At 43.2% G+C, this 26,986-nt stretch overlaps 2 protein-coding genes across 3 annotated transcripts in view; one reads left to right on the forward strand and one right to left on the reverse strand.

Moving 5' to 3' along the window:
- TBC1D5 (TBC1 domain family member 5) overlaps nt 1–24,943 on the forward strand; it is a 366,944-nt gene extending 342,001 nt beyond the window's left edge. Inside the window, exon 24 of the mRNA XM_080386447.1 lies at nt 1–24,943. The gene's annotated coding sequence lies outside the window, so the exon portion shown is untranslated.
- PLCL2 (phospholipase C like 2) overlaps nt 24,627–26,986 on the reverse strand; it is a 104,515-nt gene continuing 102,155 nt past the window's right edge. For both annotated transcript variants that reach the window (XM_080386440.1, XM_080386441.1), the window contains exon 7: nt 24,627–25,899. In XM_080386440.1, coding sequence (XP_080242566.1) covers nt 25,720–25,899 — 180 coding nt within the window. In that variant the 3' untranslated portion in view covers nt 24,627–25,719. The remainder of the gene's footprint in view (nt 25,900–26,986) is intronic.

A 26,986-nucleotide genomic window follows, 5' to 3' on the forward strand; every position in this document is an offset into this window, starting at 1 on the left:
CTGCTGCTGTTCAGAAGCTTGTGTGTTACCAGTGGATGGGAAAAACAACTATATGTCTTTAATAATGAAAGTGACATCAGGAGTGGTATTTTTCTGACTTTCCAGTTTCCCACAACGAGCAGAATCTCCCTGTGATTTACAGTTTACATTTTGTAACTTCACTCTGCCTCCCACCTAAAAACTGAACTTTTTATGCTCCCTTAGTTTGTTCTGCCCTTGCTTTCAGTCAGAATTGTGACTCGTGGCCTTTCAGGGCTGTGACCAGTGTTTCCTGGCTGTGCATCAGCCCAAGCTGGTTTATGCATTATTTGACAGCGTTGAGATGAAACAATTAATGGTAAGTTGATTGCAAAAGTAATTCTTGCAAACTCTACCTTGCAAGTAGTTTACCTTGGGCATTCATCTGCTCCTTTAACTTGATCCAGAGAAAGCCTTGCCTTCACTGCTTACACCTGTGCAGAGATGGCTAATTGAGCTCTTGTCATCGTCTTTACAAATGAGACTTCTGCATTCTGGAGCTATAGTCTCAAGAGCACTATTAATCATCTGAAACTGTCCCTTTTACCGCAGGCCCAGGGTAATGTAGATTGATAAAGAAACTGGAGGGAGGTGTGGGGTGTGAAAACAATACATCTGACAGATATGCCTGCAGCCACTGGATGAAAGTGGAAGGAAAACTTGCTTTCCCTGGATTCATATTTAGTGCTACTAAATGCTTAAATAAAATTAATGTAGCTACCTAAAATGTTCAAATATTAACACTTTCCCTCATATAAATGCTGTTGCCTCTAAAATACTCCAGTGAATTGAAGCAGGGACCTCCAGGAAGGTGGCCCTCCCTGCTTACAGCATGAGGAGGTACAGCCCCACTCTGATCTGCTTACAGCTCCTCCATGCTTTGTCCCTCTAATTGATTCCTGAGAGGCTGAGGCTAACAAGAGAGCGATAATTATGTGCTGACTGCCTTTATTAACCTTCAGTGACCTACCCCTGTTGCTGTGCTGACAGGAGCCCCCCTCCCCACATTACAGGAAAGTGACAGAGGTGCTGGTGGTGCCCCAGTGGGTGTCTGCAGGCTCACACGTGAGTGCAGCCATCTGTGCTCCCTGTTGATCTAACACGTGTAAAATAGAAAATTAACATAGTGAAGGCAGCCGGGGGCAGGTTAATGTGAAGCTGGAGACAGGCTTTTTCTTCCTCTGGTCTTTTATTCTGCTGTTGTTTCACTATGATCCTTTAGAAGGTTTTTATCTGCCGCATGGTGATGCTTTGGGACTTGCTGCTGGTCTTGCAGAAAGCTCTGATGTGCTTCTTCAGGGTATTTAGTTTTGGTGCAGGAATCTCATGTATGGCAAGTTACAGAGCTGTTACTAGCAGGAGGGAGCGCACTGTGGTTCACACCCTCTGCACATCAAGAGCATCCGGGCTGAATCCTACAGGAAATTTAGGAGCCGTTTTCCAAACAGACATGGCTGGAAGGGAGAAGCAAGGACCTGCTGGCACAGCTGGTGCTTCCCTCTCCAGCAGACTGGACAGGCAAATGTAAACCTCTTCTTTCCTCTCTCTCCACCAAAGGATGCCCTTCTCAATCCGCTGGCAAAGGGGTAGCCCTGATTTTTGCCCTGAGAAGGAAGACTACAGTTCAGGTGACCCACTAGGCAGAGCAGGTAGGTACTGCAGTCTGGTCCCAGCCCTTTGTGGCATCTGTGGGGAAAGCAAGGACATTGTTTCCCTCTCCTTCATTCACCTCCAACAATTGCTGTCATAAGCAGATAGACTGCTACTATTATTTTTTTCCTTTTGGTCTCTGCACAGAAGTCTTTCCAAATGAAACTGAGCAGAATTATTCGTGATAAGCTCCTGGTTGCTTTAGCTTTCATTTCCCTTTTGCCCTGCCTGAATTGATTGTCCGTAAAAGATAATTTTGTTTCTTCAGCTTCCACTGAAGCTGTGAGGTGTGGGTGCATGTGGACAACACAACACAGTACAGAGACCTTCCAGCCTTGCACCGAACCGGTGAAGTCTGTGGCTAGAAGCAGTGGGCTGGTGACACTGAACTAGCACCAGGGCTAAGTTCACCCCTCTCACAAGAATATCTGTGAGACTGCAAGCTGAGCAACAGCAAGCAGTCATGCTCACACTCCCACAGCAACGCAGATGTGTAGTAACGTGATAATTTAAACTGTGTCCTTGCGGTCTTTTGAAAATGTTACACCGTGCACCAATCCATTTTTTCATAAGCCATGTTTCGTCCTTCTGTTCTGACAACTAATATTGTTAAGGCTAAATTATCCAGATGTCTTGATCACCCTTGCATAGCATAAATGACTCTGCAGGTTTAAAAGTTATTAGACATATGAGCATGGCTAATATTGGATCTTCTTCAGATTGCCTGGGAATGTCCTTAGTTTCATCCTTCTGTGCTAGCCCGTTGCCACAATCCCATATAACTTCCAGTCTTGCTCTCGGAAGAATCTGAATCGTATCTGTGCAAAGGACTACCCTCAGTGGAAAGCTGTAACACTACTGAACACTTTCATGGTCTGACTGCAAGCTGTCCCCATGCTGAATTCCCCTTCAGGGGGAATTCATGAGACTTCAGGGGTTTAAAACAAAACCCAAGCTGGATCCACACATACACCACCTGCCGCGGGTGCAGATGTTAGTTAGGAGTTAGTAGTGGTTTGTGTAAGGGTTTATCCAGCTTGCTTGTCTGTCTGGATTTGTTTTCAGGTTTTTATGGATCCTTTTGATTCTCAGACTCTCTTTCTAATCTTTCCAAAGTGTAATTTGTAAAGTTTAGCTACTATGCCTGCAACCTAAAGGCAAGCAGACTTGAAACAATTGACAAGTGCTCCTCTGCTGGCTGGGATTGCATGCTATACATGCATAATGTGCTGCCTCTGTTGAACAGTATAGAAAAGTACTTGCGTTGTACTCATGAATTATCTTTGGATACATGAAATGGTTTAATTTAAGTCTTATTCTTACATGGCTGGCTCGATTAACCCTAATTCACCGGTCTTGTCCACACCAGCATGTCTTTCTTTGCTCCAAAGCAGCTCCTGAATAAGAGTCTGAGCAAACTCAAATTATCTCAGAAAGGATACTAAGTTACTTTTGTATACTGGCACAGAAAAATAATAGTTTTATCTTCAAGGGGGACCTCGCTTCTAGGAGAGTTAGTGTATGAGTGCATGATAATTAATTCTGAGGTTTTGTTTCTCCCTTTCATTCTGACATTTAAATTTTTCTTTTCACAAATGCAGGGATGCACACAGTCAACTTGGCTGTCTCTTCATGGCCTAGACGACTTCTGAAACAGAAAAAAAAAAGGTTAGAACGCATAGAAATGCTGTCTGAAGCTGCTTTCATAACATAATGTCTTCCAACCCACCTCAAAACCCCAAATTACTAATTTTCTCAGCCATGAAGCACAGAGAAAAGAAGAAAGATCAAGGTCTTTTAGGCAGGGAACTTGAAGCAAACAGGGACTAAAAAGGGAATTAATAATTACGTTAACTCTTATTGGTAAAAGCCCTCTGAGTGACCTCCACAAAGCTTTGCTGAGGCATGCTTTTATACTCTTCCACAAGATTACAGCTAACTTCCATAGCTTTAAATCTCCTCTTTCATAGACACCGTATGCTATTATTCGGGATATGTACAAAAGAGAGCTGATTAGATGAGCCACCTTGGAGACATGACTTTACTGAGTCATTCAGTTTGGGAGATACATAAAATTGTTGTTGGGTTTCTGGGCATTTCTCCTGAAAGGGTGAATGAACCGATTGCGCTGAAACTGTCATTGGCTCTTTATTGCCCACAGAACCAGCCAACGCCTCTAGTGAGAAGGCAGAGAAGAAATGCTGCGGGCAGTGATTTTAACACTACTTTACCAAAGACGTGCTGCAGGATTTGTCTGGCATTGAACCACTGGCTTGTGTAAACACCAGATGTAAGTGAAATGCAGTGTCTTAACTAAAATGCTGTTATTTCGGCCAGTGAAAGTGATACCTTATTAAAGATAATGCTACTTTTACCTATATTTGGACTATGTACCTGCAGCAGCATCCGTGTCTCCCCTGGCTGTGCCCGGGGCTGCTCTCGTATCCAGATGCTGCTGGTCCAGCGCAGTGAAAGCCTGCTGCTGAGGCTCCATGCATGCCTTCCTCTTGGGGTGGGCTTAGAGGCAATGTTTCTTGATGTCTGCAGAGATCAGGTCTTGCTGTTTGATGCCCTGAAGAACGGCCTGGGCACCAGCAGCCTCCCTCTTCTTGCCCTAGTGCCTGTGCATCTGTCCTTGGGGGCATACTGGGTCAAAGCTGTCCAGGGAGAGACGTGCACCGAGCCTGATCCTGGCCAGAAGGAAGATGTGGCCGTGGCCTGCTGGGATGAACGTGGAGGAAGAGGGGCATCCCACAAGCATTTAAACTGCAGCTACACCGCCCATGGAGTTGGTGTCTGACGTTCTGTCCTCCGATGGCTGACAAGAAAATTTGCAAACCGATGCAGGGAAAGAGCAGAAAGCTGTTGTCACAGGACTCTTGTGTTCCCAACCCAGTCTCCTCCCCACCATTGCCGTCCCCAGTCTCAGGGAAGGCCACACATTACATGCCCACGTGAGTGCAGGACGTAAGTCCATGCAGGAGAGCTTTTGCCGGGTGGCCAAAGGAGCTAGAGGTAAGTGTCCCTCCTGAAGGTGTTGTCTGGGGCACCTTCCCACCGCCCCCCCACCCCCCCAAGCATGCATCTAATGGAGAAACATGCGTGCAGACAGTCGTTCGAGATGTTGAACCCTGAAACAGCAAAGCGTTTAGGTGTTGGGTGACAAATGTGGAGTCAACAGGGCTTTGTAAGTGTTTACAGTAAACATAGTCCTGTGTGTATATATACATATATACACACACATGGAGTATACACCCCATGTAAGTTTTCATAGTTTCATAGCAAGCACGTGCCTGAGCCTAGAACTGGACCTGCTCTTGCAAGACCTTGCCTCAGATTTTGTTCCTGGAAGGGCACCAAAACATTTTATTTCAGTCTCAGCTCTTGGAAGAACTGTATTATAAAAACACCCCTTATGGGTCTGCAGAAGAGGATGGTGAAAGCCATATGCAAAAGGGCAACTGGTGATACTGCAGTTCTGCTGTGATGAGGAGATCCAAGACCGTCAAGAAAGGTTGCCGGTGTATCTGCGTGGGGTAGCCAACTGGCCAACAGCAGAATAAACCACTAGAGTCAAAGTCTGCACTGGGAGTAATTATTTTACAAACAGACAAAGATATAAATGCATCACACGTATTCAAATACAAAGGCTGGTGCTGCAAGGGTTAGGTGGTGCAGAGACTGAACTGGCAGGTAATTAATGATACACAATAGTCTTACAGATTTAGTCACAGACTAAGAGACTTCTGAAAATGAGCTAGTTCTGCATTTTCCGTACTGCCTAGCCAGGGTGGAGCACCTTGTTCCTTCCAGCCTGGCTGCTTTTTCTGCTCTGCAGTTATCACAGCCAGTGATGCAGTGAAGTGCTGCTTGGTCTCCCCCCTGCAGCAGCCAGATGTGGCTCCTCATCTGGCAGGGGAGGAGGAAGAGCAGCGCTTCATGCTCAGCGTGGTGCCTGCTTCGTCCACAAAGCGGTGCAGCAATTGCAGACAAGGTCTAAGGTTTTCCGATGCTGTTTTGCTATGACAAAAATAATTCAATTAGCTGACCAAAAAAATGTGAATTAGAGGTTTGCAGCACTAAAATGTGTTCCTTCTCGGTTAACGCACATAGTTACAGAAAGTCATTAACCATGCTGCAGAACAGCCAGAAGTATCTTGATGCTGTATTACTCCAGTGACAAAACGTGAGGTACCTGTTTAAGTTCCCAGCTTTACTTAAGCCATCTGGGATCTGCACAAGCCATCTGATAACAGGTTTGCACCACTGGTCTGTTAAATGAACTTCATTAACCTCCCACTCCGTAACAGTGAGTAGCTTTATGCGGCTTCCTCTTTCTATCACGCAGTTCATGGAATTACCAAATATCCAAGAAACTCAGCGTTCTCCGAGGCTGCAGAGTGTAGTTTTGATCACAGTGATCCTGAGCCTGAACTGTTTAAATTAATCCCCTGTTCCTTCTGGCCTCTTTAAGAGGGGAAGGTTTGCAACTTTCTTTCTTTATTACCATGGCACCACATAGCGAGGAATGAACTAACTTTTCCATTACAAGGCACTTTTTCATTTCTCAGCATGCTGAAGCCTGGCACACAATGCTAGCCCAAGATGCAGGAAGTTTTTTTAGCAGCTTAAAGCAAATTAAGCTTTCTTTGAGTTTTGGGAGCAAACAGGGTTGGTTGTTTCTGAGGGGAAAAACTGGGTGGTTTTAGCTGGAGCCTGGCAAAATAGTGTATATATAGAACCAGGAAAACCAGGTTGTTTTGCTGGCTCTAAATATACTCTTTTGCCTTACTCTAAGATTTTATTTTTAAAAACAGACAAGATTCCAGCAATCTCTTGGTTCTTGCTTTGACGAAGTTCCCTCTTTCGTTCACATACTGCATTTGCCTTTTTTTGTTTTCCTTGTTTTGCTTTGCCAGTTCAGCGCTGGATACAGCCGTGCTGTGTGCTAGATGTATCAGCGCAGGGAAGGATCGCTCCGTTCCCGGTGCCAGCAGCCTCCTCGGGTCACCCTTAGCACAACACCCTTTGCAGGGTGTGATCGCAAACAACATACATCGAATCCCTGCATGGTTTCAAGGCAATATAGAGAAGGCTCACACTAGTCTTGCAGTAACTTTACCAAAACGTATTCCTGTCCTGTAAAACACTGTCGACCTAATGAGGATGCAGGGCAATTATTTCCAAGCTCACTTTCCTTCTTAGATTCCCCCAGAGATGTAGATCTCGGTCCCCACGGAGGGAGTGGGTTTTTCTCTCCTCTGCCGCTTCCACTAAGAAAATACTAATAACACCACTGGTAATACCATATGCTTTATGGTCAGTTGTCTCTGTTATATTTGTTAACTATTCCGAGACGTGTGGATAAGTCCAAAATACCCTCCAGCCATAAGCTGTGCTTGAGGAAAATTGATTGAGTGAACTGAAGTCATTAGAGCAAGTAAACAGCACTAAGCAAGATACATGAACGTATAAACCTACCCTGCTTCTTTTTCCATTAGAAGATCACAACGTAACATAGATCTATGATTCCTACTTTGACTTAGAATGGTTGCCGACTGTGTATCAAATGTTATTTTCATACAAAAATTACATATTACACAGAACCCGGGTATTTAAATTAATGTACATCTAGTTCCCCTTTAATCCCATACAGGATCAGCAGAGGCATGGGGTTTTTTTTGCTTTTATAACCCCAATGCTATAGCAGAATTGTCCATTGTGTGCTGTCATGTATGTGCTGCCTCCTCCTAAAGGCAAAATTGTCTGTGTGCCTATCTGCGCAGTGAGCATAATGAATGTCGTACTAATTTAGCTCCACCCTCAAAAACTAAACTAAGACAAAATCCAAATGGAAAACTATTAAAAATAAACATCCCTTCTCTCTAAAACCAGAACATGGAAAGAAGTCACCCTTCTGTGAGGTTAACCCTTTGTGCTCCTTCGAGCCTGTAGACCTCAAAGCAATCTGCCGGGGGGAAGTTTTCGTCAATATGTGCTTCATCCACATTTCACAGTGGGAGGAAGCTGATACAGCCCATCTGTTTCATTTTTGAGGTATAGAGCTTAGGAAGCTGATTTGTCATGCGTAATTTGACGTGCTGAATGACAATGTCAGGAAGAGAGCTCAGGTCTTGTGTGTGCACTGCTCTGGTTTCACTGGCTAAGATCAAAGCAACCCCTTTCCTTTGGTGCATCTGTTACAGAGAAGTAGCTACATAAATAGCCTTGCAGCGGCACTTGGGCTCTGACTAGCACATTATACAATCCCTCAAAAGAAAGTAATGCTGACTGTAGTTACAGTTATACTTAGTATAAATGTCCCATAGGAGAAATAATGTCCAGTGCACAATTTGCAGCCCCATTTTTCGGTCCCCAAAGACTTTAGGCTTCAATGCAATTCTTTTGACTAACAATACCACATTTGCTACATGAAAAGCCTCCTGTGACATCACTTCTGAGTCCTCTCAACAGTTCCCGTGCCACTAAAACCATGCCGAACACAAAACAGCAACAGAAGAGTAAGTCGGGCTGGGGGGAGGGGGGATGTCCCCTAATTTTACTGAGCAGACTTTGCTTTTGCTGCAAACAGAAAGCTCTCAGTTGTGGCCATAGCACAGAAGTTGCATTGTGCAACCACCTCTCTCGATGGCACAATCAGCTTTGCTGGGACGCTTTCTCTGTGAGTGTCCTGCTGTGTGCATCTATAGGAGAACTGAGACTGAATACTGCAAAGATGGTGGAAGTAAAGACTTGAATAAAACCTTCAAAACCCCTCTAAAGCTGGTTTCTAGTTTCAATAAAAACTGTAATTTTCTTCCTTCATTGCACAAAGTTAACTTTCTAGCTCTAAGAGCCAAGGACTGAAACCCAATGAAGTAAAAAGTGCTGTAACTGTAGAACACAGGGAACGGAATACATTTTGTCTCCATGGCAGTGGCAAAGTCCTATATAAGAAATGAATAAGAAACCACGGTATTTTTTTGTGGCTACATATTACTTATTGTAGTGTTAAAGACTTCGGCCAGAACAACAAAAGCCCTGTCTTTTGAGTCAAGGTGCTAGAAATCAGTTCAATGGATCCAGGCAGGAGGGTTCAAATGGAAAAATCTCTGAATTCATACCAAAAATTCTCTAAATTAATTTTGTTGAAGTATTCCCTGCACAATGGGATCCCTGACTGGTTTAGTACTGACTTGGACTTTTATTTAACATTATCAGTACTGGAAGCCTGTGCTCGGAGACCTTTTGTAGAGAAAGGTGCACTACATGTCATATTGCTGAAGTTTTTAATGAACAGTATTAAGTGGAGCTAGACTAACTGCCACAAACAAACTGAGGATGGTCCACAAACTTCATACCAAAGCTGAAAATGCACCAAACCCAAAAGCTGTGGAGGTATTTCAGGCTTGCTTCTTGTCGAAGCCTGGCGTTTCTTGTTAGGTGTTACCTCATGCACGTTTTGTTTCCCAGGTGCTTCCCCAAACTGGCCAGATCCTTGTGCAAGAGCTGGCACCTGCCCAGCAAGGAGAACGGGCTCTGCGGCACCCACCAGCCTGTGCACTGCCACGGGTAAAGGGTCGAGGCTGCGGAATAAAAGGCAGGGAGAAAGTAGGCGTCTGGGCTGCAAACAAGGAGATATTTCACACAAACCCAGGAGCGAAGGAAGAGGAGCTCCTTACCTGCCAGGTCAGGCTGTGCAGGAAGGGAGGGGACAGAGGTGTCCCTGTGGCCGCGTCCTCGGGATGCCGTGAGCCAGCAGCGGGAAGGAGCTGAGCCAGGGGAGAGAGCTGAGCCCCAGCCCCAGCCAGCTGCTGCACCCCTTTGTTCGGAGAAGGTAACCAGGCCAATCTGAAGCAAAATGAAGTCCTAGAGAATCTCCCACTGCCTGCTGCAGAAGCATCCCTTCACAGAGGCCCCCAGAGCCATCAGGAGTACCCACGTGGGTCGGGCCGCTCCATGGGCAGAGCTATGCCCTGACCGCATGCAGTCACCACTGAGCTGGCCCTGCGCTTGCTTACACCAGGGACACGTGCCTGGTCTCACCACCAAGGAGTGAGGGGCTCCCTCCAGCAGGGACACAGGCACCTGCCGTCCTCCAGGGCTTCAGAGCCCCCTGAGCGTTCTGCAGGCAAAAGAATGGCATTTGGGTATGGGGTTAAAAAAGCCAAACACATCCCTCCAGGTCCTGCTTATTAAAGCCTTCAGGCTGGCAAGAGTCATCAGGATGAGCTTTCCACCAGAGTCATCACGATGAGCTTTCCCCACCTCTTCCTCCCATTACATTTATCGTCTTGTCAGGCTGTCTTGTATCCGAACAGTAGCAGATATGCCAGCAGAAGCTCATTTCCCCAACCTGCCCAGGAACCACTCCAAGTCACTGCATTATTTTGCCAAGGTTTCTCCAGACCCCACCTGACACCTCCAAACCCCCTATTTCTCAACCTGCGCCACAGCTAGACGGTAGCTGCTATTCTTAAACGCAAAAGCTTGTCAAAGCTGAGCACAGCAGGTATTAATAACCAGCTGCTGCTTTTCTTCTCAAGCAAAGCGATGAGAAGCTGCTGAAGATCTGTTTACACGATTCTTAAAAAGCAACGTTCTTCTTTCTCCCCAGAAGCATTATTGATTTAACTGAAGAACTCTCCTGGGGGAGGGAGTTTATTGTGGAAAGGTTACAGCCTGTTAAGAAAAAAATTACCTCCATCAATTGTCAGCTCTTTAACCTAATGATGACAATCTTGAATAGCTTGCTCTACTCTGCAAAATTACATACAGCACTTAATTAGATTAATTACCAAAATAAAGTCATCATAAAGAGTCTGGCTCTATATTTCAGTGCCAGGAAGGTGAAAATAAAAAAGAAAGAAAGAACAAAAGAACGAAAGAACAAAAGAATGAAAGAAAGAACGAAAGAACGAAAGACAGAAAGAAAGAACGAAAGACAGAAAGACAGAAAGAAACACAGAAAGAAAGACAGAAAGAAAAAAGACAGAAAGACAGAAAGACAGAAATACAGAAAGACAGAAAGAAAGAAAGAACGAAAGACAGAAAGACAGAAAGAAAGACAGAAAGAAAAAAGACAGAAAGACAGAAAGAAAGACAGAAATACAGAAAGACAGAAAGACAGAAAGAAAGAAAGACAGAAAGAAAAAAGACAGAAAGAAAAAAGACAGAAAGACAGAAATACAGAAAGACAGAAAGAAAGAAAGAAAGAAAGAACGAAAGACAGAAAGAAAGACAGAAAGAAAGAAAGACAGAAAGAAAAAAGACAGAAAGACAGAAAGACAGAAAGACAAATACAGAAAGACAGAAAGACAGAAAGAAAGAAAGAAAGACAAAGAAAGAAAAACAGAAAAAAAGAAAGACAGAAAGAAAGAAAGAAAGAAAGAAAGAAAGAAAGAACAAAACAGTGCAAATTAGTCTGAATGAGACCTGTCACTCAATAAATAACCAGTAACTGTTGTGTTTTGATTGCTGAAAATTTGCTTTCCTGTCTTCCAAAATCTGAAAAATGAACTGAAAAACATGGATCCTTGCAATGAATATGACTTAGGATTGCTTGTTGCAGTCCTTCAAAAGTGAAGTGTTTCAGTACAATGAACCTATCCTTAAATTAAGTAGAGAGACGCTGTAAAGGCAGGTAGCCAAGGCAAAGAATCGGGTTTTTCAGTGTCCTAGTGCTGTGCAAGCACAAGCTTTACTAATTTCTTGAGAGCAAACCATACTTATTTTGTTTTAAAAGTGCATAAATTGATGGTCTTTGCCAAGCCTGAGACTCGTGAGACTCAAAGAACGATGTTTTGTGGGTTTGCAGTAGACACCAAAGTGAGTCAATGTTATGCTTTGTATTTCCTGCTGGGGAGCATCGACATTCACATGATGTTCAGCAACAAAACCCGAGCCCTGGTCTGGGCTGTTTACTGAGCATAAATCCCTATTTCACATTGAAGATGACATCTGTTGTTACTGTGGCTATCGCATGTTTCAGAGTTGTACAACATTACTTCAACCCAACATTTAGAGCTAACATAGTAGTACCCTTAAGGAAAAGGATGGATTTGGATCCCCCTTTTCATATAGGAATATTAGAAGAATTGTTCAGAAACTTTATGAACCTTTGATTACTTTGCTCCTAATTAAGCATGGTAACCTGGGAAAGTTCCCAGGATAGAAAAGCCAGAAGACTATAATAGTATTCTAAAGGACAGAGAGTGCAGTCCTGGAAAGGAAGGCATCATACATTATTTACAGTGGTCAAAACTGGGGAGGAGGGGAGAAATCAGAGAGTTTCAATAAAAAATATTTTACTAATCAAAATTTCAGGTAAGTTTGATGAGATTGTAACTTGATAATTTTGTACTGATATTCCACGTCATGCCTGATACCTTCAATTCAAAATAATTAAACCTGCCTATAATTAGTTTAATTATATTAACATGTAATTAACTTTGAATGGGAAGACACCATCCTGAAGAAGTGTCTCTAGTGGAGTCCCATGTAGTGTCTGACAGTTGTTTTCAATTTCTTTATCCTGATCTGAAAAAAAAATTATAATTAAGGATACAATTTACAGAGGACACATATTACTGAAATATAAATAAAATGGAGGTGAAGTCGTTTGTACAGATGGATTTGCATCAGTCGACTACATGGCAGCACTAGACACATTTAGGAAAGAAGAAACTTGTGACTAGCAACAAGAGCCCATGTGATGTATCACTAGCAGGGATCATGTCTCTGTCATTCCTGCAATGCTGTATGTGTTTTCATAGCGTCAACACCAGAATTTATACTGAGAGATCAAAAAGGATTAACAAGGAAGGCAAAAGAACAACTTGAGGTCTTGACAATGCGCTTCAGTGAGATATTTCAATCTGATGCATAATATCATTTCTGATTCAGCATGATTAGACTACAAGAAATGTATCCGATTATAGTGGGATCTGTTAGCTGGTGAATGAATGAAAGCTCAGGGCAGACAAAACTCCAACTAGGAAAGAAGTGCAAGCTTTACCACAAGAAAAAAAATAGCCTTTGAAAAACACAACCTACAAAAATGGCTTCATTTTTAGTTTTAGTTTTCATCATTTTAGCCCTTAGGAAGGAAGGGATGTGGATTTAAAGACCTGCTGCAGGTGAAGGATCTAAGCAGGAGACACTAGGTGAACTGGTGTTGATAACTGGTGTTAGGCAGACTAAACTATCTGAAGTGTTTCCACCTAAAACTGAATGAATACCTCTTTTCCTCATGTGTTGAAAGGGCATTTGCCAGGAATTTTCAGTAAAGTGGATCTGAGACCAACTTAAGCCTGCACAGTGGCATCCCTCATGCTGAGGAGACAGAGCTGTGATATTCCCTTTCGTTTTCTGCAGAGGTGCAGAAGGAACAGTGGCTGGTAAGACCGTAAATTTAGCCGCACAGCAACTTTCAGGAAAGGCGGTGAGAGTGTTATAAATAGGGGCAGGCAAACCAACAGATAAAGTTAGAAACAACCTCAGCCTGGAGAAATTGGAACATAAATAGCTGTCAGTGACTAAAGTCAGGATATTTTACATGAGTAAAGTACCCCAGGGAAGACATCTGATGGTTATTTGCATCACGACTGACATTTTCAAAGATGGGGTCCCAGAAGCCTAGCCCAACAAACCCTGATTTTTAGTGGTGCAGCTCTATTTTGGTCTACCTATAGCCATTCCTATAGCCATTCCCAGCAGCAGTGGTGACATCCATCTAACCCAGCTTCTGCTCACCTGGAGTCAAGTCCCCTCCGAGCAGTGCATGAGATCTGTCCGTGAAGGGTGGCAGTAGTTCAGTTTTGTTGAAGTATCCTCAGAAAGAAAATCCATAGCTCTGCCACAGGGTAGCCAGAAATAGCTTGTGGTGTACCCCAAGTAACATGTTACACATAAACCATACAGAGCCTTCCTGCCAGATCCCGGGACACCAGCACACCTATACTCAGACCCACAGTCTTATGACACTAAGTCAGATGCTCAGCTGGGCTCAAGAATGCTTCAAGACCTACAAAAATATATTTCTCTCTCAAAATACCCCAGGCCAGGCCAGCCTCAGCTTGGTCTCCAAACAACCCTGAGGTCTTATTTCTCTTCTGGATTACAGGGCACCAAACCACCCTTCCTCTACTTGCAGTTTGCTTCCTCAGGGAAGCAATTTGGAGGCTGAGCTCAGCTGGCCTAAAGGTGCGCACATCTACTGACTGGCAGAAGGACAGAGAAGCCCTCTACATAAATTGCATTTGTCTCCCTTAAAACTCGGCAAGCACAAACTTTATACTGCTTGGGAAAAGGTGAAACTGTATTTCTTAGAAGGGTCTTGGCCACTTTTTGCAAGACAAAGCCATTTGATTTCAGAGAGTTTTCCTATCTCAGTAAAAGAACGAGCAGTAAAGCCACCTCTGGTGTGAGCGTTTGATACAGGTCTCTGGAGACAGGTGGCTCTCTGCAATGATCTGACTTAGATGCTGAGACCAGAACGAGCCCATACTGGATTTCACCTCAAAACGCCTCTGAGGCACCTGATACATGCAAGATCCATGCACAACGTCTGACCGTATCTGTATGATGCTGTTAATGCCCTTGCAGAGATTTATAACTTAGAAGCTCCTCTTGTTAGGGCAGCCCTCTCAATCTAGTACTCCAGCAAGACTCAATGTTCTCTTCCTTCAGCGGTGCTGTGCGTCAGCATCCATCCCCCCCGGCAGAGCAGGCCCAAGGCAAGCACACAAGCAATAAAGGCCACCGTCGCTGCTGCTTTTTTTGACTTATTGTACTTTCTGTTACCAGCTCCTCAGTTGCCCGAATCCTCTCCGTCGGTGTGGTCAGCCTGCAGTAGAGGATGGATACAGTCGTGGCTGGTCGCAGACTTACTCAAGAGTGTAAAAAGCTCGGTGGAAGACAGTTAGGGTACATGTATGCGTCAGCTGCTGACAACATTAAGCCAAACCCTGTGCGTCTGTGGGAAGTGCATCCACACCTAAGGTGAAGCACATGAGAGAACAGCAACTTGCAAGGTGCCGGATCCCCTCACCGCGGGACCGAAAGGGAAGGGCCCGACCGCATCCCTGCCCCGCTCTCCACTTGCTCGCTCCATGCTCCATGCACGCAGGGGCAGCTGCTGCGCCGGGGCTGGGTTTGGGCCGCCTGCCTGCCCGCCCGCTTGCTGTGGCATTAGGATCTGAAGCACTGCAGGGGAAACGGTTAATGACATACAGCGCGTTTCTCAAGTCGTTTAAACGATTTTCACTTGTGTCAGGTATCATTTTACAAACCTCTCGTGTTGTGTCTGAAACCGGTTGACAGTTTGAAGCTTTTGAGAACAGTTTCACAATGGATCATCCAGTATGTGGTAATATGTCTTTACGATACCAGACCAGCGTTTCATACTTCTTCCCTTTAGACCTCCCAGCTGAATTTGCATTTAACTTTGTTTTCAGCGCAAGCATCCTTCCAACTCCAGATTGCCTCAGCATGCTACAAACCACTGAAAAAGCCTGAGCTTTCAGCTTGTGTTGGCAGTTCAGCTGGCTACAACAATTTCCTTGAGAAATAGCTGGCAATCCAGCCTATTTTGCAGTCTTCCCTGCTTCTTCTGCAATGTTAGAGCTCTTTCAGTCTTAGAAGAGCTGTGTGCATGAGGAGAAGAACAAAGTCCCACTGCTGAGACATTTAAATGCCATAAAATGTCACAACATCAGATAAGCTTCAAGATCTTAAAAAAGAATTAAAAGTGCAGAGAGTTTATTGGATGCTGACATGCAGTTAATAGCACTTTTGCATGCAATGACTTCACACTGTTTCTGTGCAGTTTTAAATGTCATGTAAGTGTATAAATTCCATTCAAACATAACCTTTATTATGAGACCATCAATAACAGAAAAATCTAATTAAAGGATAAAAGGCTTGGTGGAAACAACTTTTTTTCGTATCATTGGTAATGAATTAATAGAATTCTATAAAGGATATTATTTCAAAGGAGGACTGACAGGCACAGAAAAGCCTGTCTTCCACCACGGGGTTTATTGGAAGTTCCTCCTCTCTCTCCAGCAACACATCCTCTCCCTTTGTAATCCTGAGTGAATTATTATTCCATGTGGCTGCATCAAAATACATGAAAACAGCAGCTGGACCTTTGAAATCCCCCCATTTTGTTCAGCTCGAATCATCTACGCTGGGACACTTGCCACCTTGCCACAGTCTATTACACCCAAGCCCATGGCTGATGAATTACAGCTCTGTCAATCGTCCTGTCTAGCAAATTGCCACCGTATGAGAAGGAACCCAATATCATTATCAGCATTACAGAATACCACGGACAAAGTAATAGCAGGCTACATTTCTCTCGTTCTGTGCCTACCCCTGAAAACGAGGCCATGGTGTCCTTCAATCCATAATGAGAATTACTATTGAGAGGACTGTCAATCTACGTAACAGCAGAAATGAGGCTTGACAGGTCAGAAAATGGAGGGTAAGTACAGTAGCGGAACAAATTACTGCTAAAGGATTCATTTTTTTTTCTCCATACTCAGTCTGAAACAACCAGAAATCACCCAGGGCAAAGCTGTTGTCTGATTTTGATAATATATGCTTATCTGTACATAGCTGCTGATTTTGGCTAGGAAGACTTAGAAAGTGATGAAGTTCCATTTAGGGTCCGTCTTTCGCTAAACCAGTTAAGTCCAAGGTGTGAACACACCGCATCACGCTGCAGATGAATGACCGGGGTAGCTCTCATCCCTTCCTGTTTCTTTTATTATATCCCTATAGATTCACTGTATCAGTGTAAGAGGTGGCTGTTTTTTCTTGTTCTTTGCATCTCCAAGTATCACCTGCTTTTCTTCTACACTGATTTTACAGAAATGACTGCTCTTCCTTCCAGACTAATTGAAGATATTACAAGTCATTTGCTACATACTGTAGACTGAGCCCTCACTCAAGAGCGCTAACAAAGGCTCAGAAGGATAACTGAACAGCACCGGTTTTTCAAGCGCTTTTCTCTGTGACTCTTTGCTCCCTAATACCGCAGGGTTCCCTCACTCCTGTTTCAGAAGCGCTTTCGCTGTCAGCCCCCAGCCCCATCCTTCCTCAGATCTTTCGGAACAGCCCTTCCTACAGCTGCTAACACCGCAGCGGCTGGGTCCTGCAGTTCAGCAGCAGCTTACCAGGGCTGTAGTCTCCATCCGTGTGACTCTTTCACCCTGCCTCAGAAGTGCTCTGCGGGGCCGTGCGAGCCCCGCTGCAGCCCTGCCAGGTCAGCGGCAGTCGCGGAGGAGAGGACGGTGACCGTGATGGAAGCGGCTGGTTTGGAAGCTGTCAGCACTGGGAAAAAGGAGCGTGACAAAACCATGTTTCTGGGCTCCCTGAGTTAGAGCATCGCAAGTAACGTTATGATTGCTGCCTTCTCAGTATGCTAGGGGTAAGGACCTTTGCATTACAGGTAGCCAGTGGCAAACAGCAGAAATATCACAGGCCTAAGCAAGAAACATGGATTCAAAGGTATTTTTTTTCTGAGCATCATCACGTGAGCTGACAAATACAATGAGGACTTTGAAATCAGGCCTGGATGCCCCCAGCTGGGTGTCTAACATCGCTGTTGACCCCTGCCTTTGGAACTGGCTCTCCAGCTTTACGCAGCGGCCATCAGCAGCCCTGCTAAGCTAACGTGCCTCTTCTTGTCAGGTATTTCACGGATACTTTGCTACACCACTGGGACACTCATTTAGATATACCACTTGGTTTCTGCATTCCAGTTGATTGCCAGGGCTTGTGGGACTCGGTGCAATCACATGGTTCTGAATACTGTCAGTAATGCTGGCGGGGAGGCTTGTTTTTAACATTTCTGTGGTACGATAATGCCAATTGTGAGTCATGTGCCCTAAACATATAACAGAAACGTTTTTACGTTTACTCAAACATTACTCAAAACACAGGAATTATCGTCTGGCTTTAAATGCATGATCTACTGTGGCAGCCAGCATTGGCCATTGACCTGTCCCAGTTGTTCCAGTAAATAGCTCAAAGTTCTCTCAGTCATCATGAGATTATGATTAGGCCCTGATGTATGACATTTAATTGTCCCTCATTTAGCGCTACACGCTGTCACTCCAAGATTCTGTATAAATTGCAACATATCCTTCTTGAGCTCACTAAGTTGGCTGTGACTACCAGCTGCTATAAAGAGAAAGCATTTGCCTTTACGGATTTCTGCATTTTGCAGCCTTTTTGTTTGTTTTTCTTTTGTTAAAGGACTTCACCATTTACCTGCCTTATCTGTGTTTGAAAGTTCAGTGGAACCTAGAAACAGCAATAACTGAGTATCAAATATAGCCATTCTTACAGTGTTACGCACACTATTACTTGCAGTGCAGATCCTAATTCTAACCTGGCTTTTTTAGCGAAAAGTCTACGAACAGAATCTTAAGTGTGAGGGTCTGATTTTCAGAGTGATTCAGCACTTGGGGGAATTGCATCAACGTCATTTGCATGTTATATATTTAGGTGATTTGCAAGAACTGCAGTTCCAGTGTTGCTCATTACAGCCTTATTTATTAACTGCCTTTCTAGTTCGTAACTGTATGAGAAAGTAAGTACACGAAAAATACAGAACTGCTTGGAAACTGGACTGAGGATGTCTTTTTCTACGTGGATTATGAAAACAGTGGAGGTGATTGCTCTCGGAACATATAGTGCTCCGACCTGTTCTGTGCATCTCCACCAGTATAGGTGCACGTTACCTTTTCAAGGTCCTACTCCTAGCATCATACTACTTTTGGTAATGTGGCTAGGGTAGGCAAAGCATGTTACTGTGCTTCTGATTAGCTTGAAACACACTGTTCACATCTGATCATTGTTCCTGCAATTTTCTTCTGGGCTTTGAACTGTGGCAGAGATTTTATGTGGGTAGAAAATGCCATTTTTCTTTTGCCAGAATTCTTCTGGGAAGATGCTGTCAGAGTGCTCCATCACATGTGACGGATCCTCGCTTACAGAGAATTATCTCTAATACAAAATTGAGTTTTTATCTTGAACTGTCATGTCTGAGAAGTCTCGCCTGTGACACAGTGGAGGGGAAGGAGCTGGATTTAGCAGCTGATTCCTCCTCCAGGACTGAACATATCCTACCTCCCATGTCCAGTTCTGCCCTTAATCTTGCAACTGCCGCCATCTCCCCTTCCTGAGCTAACAGGTCTCCTCAGTTAATACTATCTCCAGGGCAGCCTCCCCCAGCATTAAGCAACACGCACATTATACTGACAGACTTTCAGTCCAATCTATGTGCTGACATCACCAGTGCTCTTCATGTACTCGGGCTCTTACTATTTGTGAGCTATTAGCTGTTAAAATCACATTGGGAAGTGTTGGAAAAACGCTCAGCAAATCAATACAACTCTTATCAAGTGAATAAACTTTGAATAGTGGTTGTGAACCAAGCCTCAGAATAAAAAAATGGGAGTAAAGTGTATGGTTCCGTAAAATCGTGTGCCGATAAATGGAAGCACAAAATACTGCACCTTAGAGAAGGATGTTCAGGAAATGTTGTTTCCAGTCCCGCTTGCCGACTGTTCCCTGTCACAGGTGTGAGGCTCTCTGAAATGCAGGGATAGTCATTATTCTCCTGGGAAGCTCCCGACCCACCTCTGCAATTACAGATTCCTGGTCTGAGGTGATCCTTATTTCTCCATCCAAAGAAATTCTCTTTTTTCCCAGCAATCCTGGCAGAACTAGCAGCACCAGTACATTATAAAAAAAGATATTTGAAGATATTGGTACATATTCACACTGGAAAAATTTAATAATTATTTGGTTAAGGACGCATCAAAATCACAGCAGGTATCATCAGATCTGGAATTCAGGACAGAGACTGAGATCTACAGCTGAATCCTAAGGCTTTTTCCTAAGATTTCTGGAAAGGGGTTTTTTGATCCGTAAAATAACATCCGAGATAAAAAGAAGTGCTCACGCTGTGAGTCACAGCATAAAGCCCATATTATAAGAGTGTAACAAAATCTTCTTTACTCTCTTTCTAGACAGTAAAAATATTGAACTCCCCAGGACTTGGGACCCCACAGAAGACGAGCTTAGTTTGTAATCAGCTGACAGGATTTGCATTTTATAACCGACTGATGGGATTTCTACTTCAAAACCCTCTTCACCCACCAGTAGTGAAGACATTTAAGGAAGTCTGCTAAGCACACGCCACTGGAAAGCTACGTAGGCATCAGTGCACGTTGCAGAACAGGGCCTGGTGACACCTAACGTACGTGGCACTCAAACAGAAACAGTGCTGCCTTCTCACCACGTACCCTCTACGTGCCTGTTTATTTTGCGCCTAGCTGCCTTCTGCGGGGTGGGTGGGGGGTGGGGTTATTGTTTTTCTGCAGTCACACAGTGTGTTTCTCCTGCTACTTCAAAAAGTGGTAGGTGTCATTTCCTCCAATTTATCGATGGAGGAAGCTGAGGGGCAGAGAACAAAGCCCAGGCCCTCGGGTTCCTGCGCTGCTTCCTGGCCCTGCTGCTTTCCTTCTCCCAGCAGCCGCCGGCGCACGGGCGATGCTGCACCCAGCTGGGAAGGCCCTCTACTCCTCCATGTTTATCTCCCTGGAAAAAGAGAATTAATAAAACATCCAACCTCATTCAGAAAGCTCTTCTACAGACTGCAGGTGGCTTAGCAAGGCTGAATTGCTCTTGACAAAGCTGGAGAGGTTCGTGACAGCTGAATTCTCTATTTGCTCATGCCGCTCCTGCTGCAGCTCAAGCTGCCTCCTTTCATACAACCCTTCCACGCTGCCTCTTGAACACTCCTCTCCCAGTAATACACACACACACACCCCACCCGCCCCCCTTTCCTTTCAATTTTGCTGTGCCCAAGTCACATTGAGCAGGAACTCATGTGAGCTGCAGTGGCACAGCAAGCTAAATTCAGAGTTCAGCGTTCGCACCTGACCACTCCGCGCATTGCCGCTCTCTTTGCCACACCAGACAGTACTGTCAAGGGAAGAAACGTTATTCTTTCGTCCCAAGGTACTGACAACACTTCTAGGACCACCAGGAAGCATTAGGGATGCTGCAGGATGGCACTGGGACCATCCATCCTAGGGGTGCCCATACTCTTGGGCTAAAATTCTTTTTTTTACATCCAATCCTGCATATCCTATCTTCATCCTCCTCACCGTTGCCTTTAAGTCCTTAACTGCCTTTCCAACTCTGTTGACTACAACGGATGCTCCCCAAGCCCATGAGGGCTTGCTGCTGGCTCTGGTACTCAAGTCCTGTTTCTAATCTTCCTGCTGTGCTGCTTTTTGCTCCCCTTTCCACAGCCACCCAGAGAACAGAGATGATGAGTCAGAAAGGGAAGTTTAACAGTGTCCAGAAACAACCAGAAAACCTCAAGAGTTGTACTGCCTTTCTTACTGAGAACAAACAAGTTGCAATGAATAAAGAACATCACGTGGGTGAGTTTTGAAAATTATCAAACTGACCTGTTCCACAGCTGCTTTCAAAATACTGAGTGCAAAAGGAATCAGGGGGTGGTATGAACTGTGGAGATCTTTTTTTTAATTATTTTTTAAAAAAATGTTTACAGGAGTTCAAAAGACCGAAGGTCATTATAGGATACATACAAATCATTAATTTTTAAACCAAGTTGTTAAATATTCCATTTAGAAAGCTTAATTGGTCAGAGTGAGTAGGTGTGAGAAGAAAAAGAAAAAAAATGTGAAGTCCTACACCCATGACAGTCAAAAGAAGCAAGCTGGTGACTTCACCAGTTTCAGAATTTTGCTCACGGTATTAAAACCCCATGAGCTTGACATCCTCCAACAGCAGCGCTCCAGCTGTTAGCTATATGTGGATAAAACGTTTTCACAGTGAAGTACATGCCATTGCCAGTGCGTACTGTACCATGAATATAGCTGTATCGTTGCCTTTTTTGCAAATATTGCTCTTCATCTTCATTTTGACCTTCAGTTAACACAACTGTAAACCTAGGTAGGCTAAGGCTTAATGAAAGATTATTTTACCATCCATAGGACATTCAGGAGTTTCCTTGATCTGTGCAGCAAATAATGCATCTAGAAGATCAGCGTTACTGATAAAATAACATTCGTGCAGTAGAAAACTAAGAAATCATACAAATGGAAGGGAAACTTAAGCACTGCAAGAGTGGAGGATTGGGTCCTTTCAGATTAGTTCACCTGATTAGCAGACCAGAGTTAAAAATTTTTGTCAGCTTGGAACTCACTTCCATTTTTCATGCTGGCAACTCTGAATCATCTCTCTCTGCTGCTTCAACTTCAAAACAGGAAAAAGTGAATACAGTAACCAGCCGCGGAGTCTTATAATAATATTCCTGTGCTGTACAAAGTAGCAGAAAAAAGCTTGACTCATAGAGCATCTTTCACCATGCCTGCACGGGAAAGCTTGTGAAATTGTGCGGGGCACCGATCTAGTACTCCTTCCTGCAGCAACGTAAGAATGTAAAAAGAAGATAATGAAACAAAAAGACCTGAGATAAAGGGGAAATTTTGCAACACTGCACTTAAATCTTGATCCTACTGACTTGAGTAGAAGACTCCCACCCACCGCAGAAGGGCCACAACTTCACCAGCAGCGCTTGGCCCCCAGCTCTATTTGGAAGGCTTTTGCTGTTTTGGTGGCATCAACAGGCTCAACAGTGCCCCTCAGTAAGTGCTGCTGGGGGAATTCCTGAAGAACAGAGTTGTCTTCTGTAGCTGGCCGGCGTGTTCAGAGGATGGAGGGCATGGTCCTGGGCTCCGTAATTAAATATCCAACGGCTGCTACGTACCGCACCAAGCACAACCGATGGGGAGGGCAGCGTAAGCAGGAAGAAGGCAGATGAGGCTTAGAGTTGCTCCTTTTACAAACAGGCACTGTTCATCCTTTTTCTTGTGCTCAAAACAAGAATTAACTGTTAGTGTCTACACGGTTAAACTGTATGTGAACTTTTCCTTTGCCAATTAGTATTTTATTTTAAAATGAGCAATATGCTGATTTAGATCTCCATACATACCCATACTCACCGAGTACTGGAGCCAAACAAAAGCAAAACAGGCAGTCAGATAGTCACCTGTGTTTTGGCTCCGCATTTCACAGTTCAAATCTATGTAAATAGTTCAATTGTATTACAGCGCACTTAAGAAAATAAAGGCCAAAAAAAAAAGGGCAAAGTCAACCTGTGCTTGGTTTTGTTTGGAATACTTCATCAGATCTTGGGTGCTTCTTCTTCTATATACTCTAAAATACAGACTGTACAAAGTAGATTAATAATACAAGTAAATTGCATCATGGATGCAAAAAATGTTTGAAGAAAATACAACTGAGAAAAATACGCTAATGAATTTGTTTTGAAATTAGCATCACTGAGTTAACAATAGAGCCTGATACTTTGCTTGCGGGTGTTTACCCTGCATTCTTTTAACATGCAACACGTAAACTCCCTAAAGGATTTTTAGCTACACATCATCTTCCAGAGTATCTGCTTCACTGAGTTCATTTTAAGGCTTTATGGTACATACAGATCTGGACCGCATATGAATAATGCACAAAAGTGACCTCCATATTAAGGAATCTGCACTACGCTCAGATCCAAATATATTTAAATAGTCACTTAGCTGAATGCATATATTTTAACTTTTTTCTTTTTTTTTTTTTAAAGCAGATACTATGTAAGGTTATTACTTTTTTAAGAAGTATTACCTTCCTTTCTAACAAGATAGAACAGGATCAGAGTAAGCAGAGTTATATATATTGTAGAGTTGGACATAGAAAATCTGTCAGCCCTAGTTTATAAAGTGATATTCATCTTTCACTTAGCTTTTTTCACCTTGAAACGAAGAAAAAACCACCAAACTGTCTAATCCTTTCAATGTTCCCTCACCTCTTCCCAGGTTGCAATGTGCTAAACAGAATGCTAAGAATACCCAAGCCATCAGTTCTGGTAACCTGGCTGGAGACTGTGCAGAAATGCTTCGTTTGTGAGATAAATTATGCCATTCTGTAAATGGCACAAAACCAGTGGTGAGCCAGGACTGCAAATGGAGCTTTACTGGTTTTTAGGCCTCTTTGAAGTATAATGCTAACTGTATCGACATTTTTCCACAGTCTACATCTTTCAATTAGGACTAAAAGAACTAAAGTTCCAACAGCTGACTTTTGGGGTTTTCTGATAAAGTGGAACTGACCTTGTATATGTATGGCCCAGCTGAATCTTAATGTAACACAGTTATTTTGCTGTAGATAAATCAGATTTAGATCTGATAGATTTGGCCCTGGAAGACTAATTTCATATGGCTCAAGAATATAGTTAGCAACAGTGAACTTCACACTGCTTCCTATCAACTCCAGGTGCAATCGCAAGACTTCCAGCTGGCAACACCGCGAAGGACCGTCCAAAAAACAACGCTTGCATGTGTTTACCACAGGTTAAATGTTTCATTTTGTGCAACACAGAACAGAACTCGCTCCTGGCAAGATTGTAATATTGAGGCATACAATCTGTCACTAGACACTGAAAGAGCTTAGCACCTTCTAAAACTGCTCCTAACCCAAGCAGTTTGACATTTAAAAGTGCAGGCTCAATATATGACATTTACTATGCAAATAGTTTTCATCTTTCTCCCCCTCTTTAAATTAATTTCCTAGTCATTACAAAGTTAAGGCCCTAATAATTCAGATTAAGTGCAAGTATGCTGATGTTCTGGGTCACAGCTCCATTGACTTCTACAGGATGTTATATACACATAGATGGTTGTTATGATCTGAACGCAGAAACTGGACCCTGAATTGGTGAAACAAATAAAAATCAAGTGTCGAACGCATGTCTTGGAAGACCTCTAATTAAAACAATACTTTTCAACAGACATCACCATCTTCCCCTTTTCCCCCGCAACTGAACAAAAACTGTATTTTGATCTCTGTAGGATTTTGCTTGGTTTTCTTCCAATTTATTAGCTTCTGTAATTATATAGTCCATTTTATTGTTAAATCAGAAACAGTAGGAGGACACTCTAGGTTGGTATAGTCATTTTACAATGGGCATATCAGCTACAATACCTTTACCTAATGTTGTCAAAAAAACAAAACAGAACCAGAACATCTTTTTTTTTTTTTTTTTTTTTTTTTTTGACAAACCTGGTTATTGACATACCACCTATTCTGTGAGGAAGAAAATACTTGAAAAATAAAAAAGTTAAAATTTAGTTAAAAGCTTTACTTGTCTGGGAGCAATCTCATAAAACTTCTTTATATGAGCACTTCACTTCACAAAATGAAAAACTATTTACAACATTTTGCTTGCAGTTTGGTCACATTATCTACACACATTTGCAGAAGATCTTAGGCAAAATAGGTACGTATCTTCTTCCGACATAGGCTATCAGATTGATTGCACATTTTCCTTTTACATAATGGCTCTCCTATAGTGCACTGAAGTCAGCGATCACTGTCTAATTACATTCTCATCTTAATTTATGGCTCAACAATAAAATCAATACCACGTCAAACCCAACTATCCGAGCGGCTGAATTACATATAGTGTGAAACATATGGATTCTACCTTTTTGGACCTGATTTTCAAAAAAGTAATTCACTTCACTAGCACAATTCACAAATTGTGCAAAGAAATAAAGGACCTGTGCATCCAATTACTTGAAAATCAAGGCATCTTGTCAAATTTTGTCCACTGATTTCCGTCTAGTTATAGCTCATTTCAAAAATAGCCATTTCCCTATGGCACTATAATGAACTTTTCAGCACGCTATTACTGAATTACAGTATCTTTTACATATATACTATACTGTGGCCAATAATGTAATTTCCATGTTACACAATATCATTGCCTTCACAAGCAGAGCTGCTACATACATTCACAGTTTCAATAGATTGTAATTAGCTTCTCCAGTTGTGCTTTAAAAATTCCAAATATTTTCCAACAGTAAGTGCAAAGCAAATGTCCTACGCAGCTACGATTGGTCACAGAGTTATAAACTCCATAATTACGAGAACAGCGTTCTCTCATTCTCCATTTTCATCACCTGCTTTTTCAGGTATGACCTCCAGACTTCGACGGGGCTTTGAGATTTCTGCATTTTCAGTGCCTGGTTTATTGAGTCCACACGAAAGAGTGGCGTAATGGATTTGTTTCAGATTCTCCAGTGCTTCATTTTTAGCATATTTGAGAAGATCAGCTTGTCCCTGTAAGAAGAAAAATGTAGTTAGAATACACAACTGATGCTAGGATTTTCTTCACCACCACACACACACACACACACACACCCCCCGTTCTGTTTGTTTCACATTAATGGTAGAGTTGCCCCGCTCAAAAAAAATGCAAAAAAAACCCCAACCCCCAACACCTTTCCTTAAGAAGCCAAAAAAAACCCTCAAGATTGGATTATTTGATGCTAGTAAGAATCAAGCTCTTTGCTTTCTCTGGAGCCAACCCACTGCGTAAATAAAGGGGTTGGGATCATCTCTACCTAACAGTTTTCAGGAAAGTAATCTGTGCTGTAATTTTAATCCATGGGGACTATACATGTTTCTGCATAAAGAAAACTGTGAAGGCTGATTTTAATACTTCAGGGAGCTATTAAACCATTTGGGGGGTTTGGTTCTTAGAAATTTTTTTCCCTAGCAATGTGATTCATTCAACAGCAGCATGGTAAAGGATCAATGTTTATCAAAGCATGAAATACAAAAATACAGGTTGGCAAGCAACACATAAAAAGGACAGTGATGACAAAGACTTCACAGGCTTGTTTGCAGTTCAGTGCTATTGCTACCCCTCTTCACTTGCACTTTTACACTTCAGAGTAATTAAGTTTTCAGTAAAGGTGTTAGAGAAACTGTCCCAGACAGGTGACCTGGCTCTGTCCTGCAGTATTAGCTACTCCATCTCTTTGTATTGATTAAAGCCCTCGAACAGCAACAGCTGTCATGAGCAGATTACAGACTGCCTTGCCCGCAGCCATCCCCTGCCTGCCTGCCCGTACGCAGGGAGCGAGCAGTGCCGTAGCACACGGTGAGCACAGAAAAGCTCGCAAACACATGCAGGAAATCTGTAAGGGCCAAAGTGATCGCACTGTGCGCGCACTCCTGAAAGAGAACGGCCCCACAGCTTACAGGAAAGCAGGTAAAAGCTTCAGAAGTAGCAGATCTTAAACAGTGTCATTTCCAACTGAAATGAAAGAATAAATAAAGTTTATTTTTTCATTTCACGAAACAAACACACAAAAAAAACCAGGTACTGTAGTGCCTTGAGACTGTCAGTTCCTGTAACGTC

The sequence above is a fragment of the Falco punctatus genome, assembly GCF_963210335.1.
Source record: "Falco punctatus genome assembly, chromosome: 4".
Lineage (NCBI taxonomy): Eukaryota > Metazoa > Chordata > Aves > Falconiformes > Falconidae > Falco > Falco punctatus.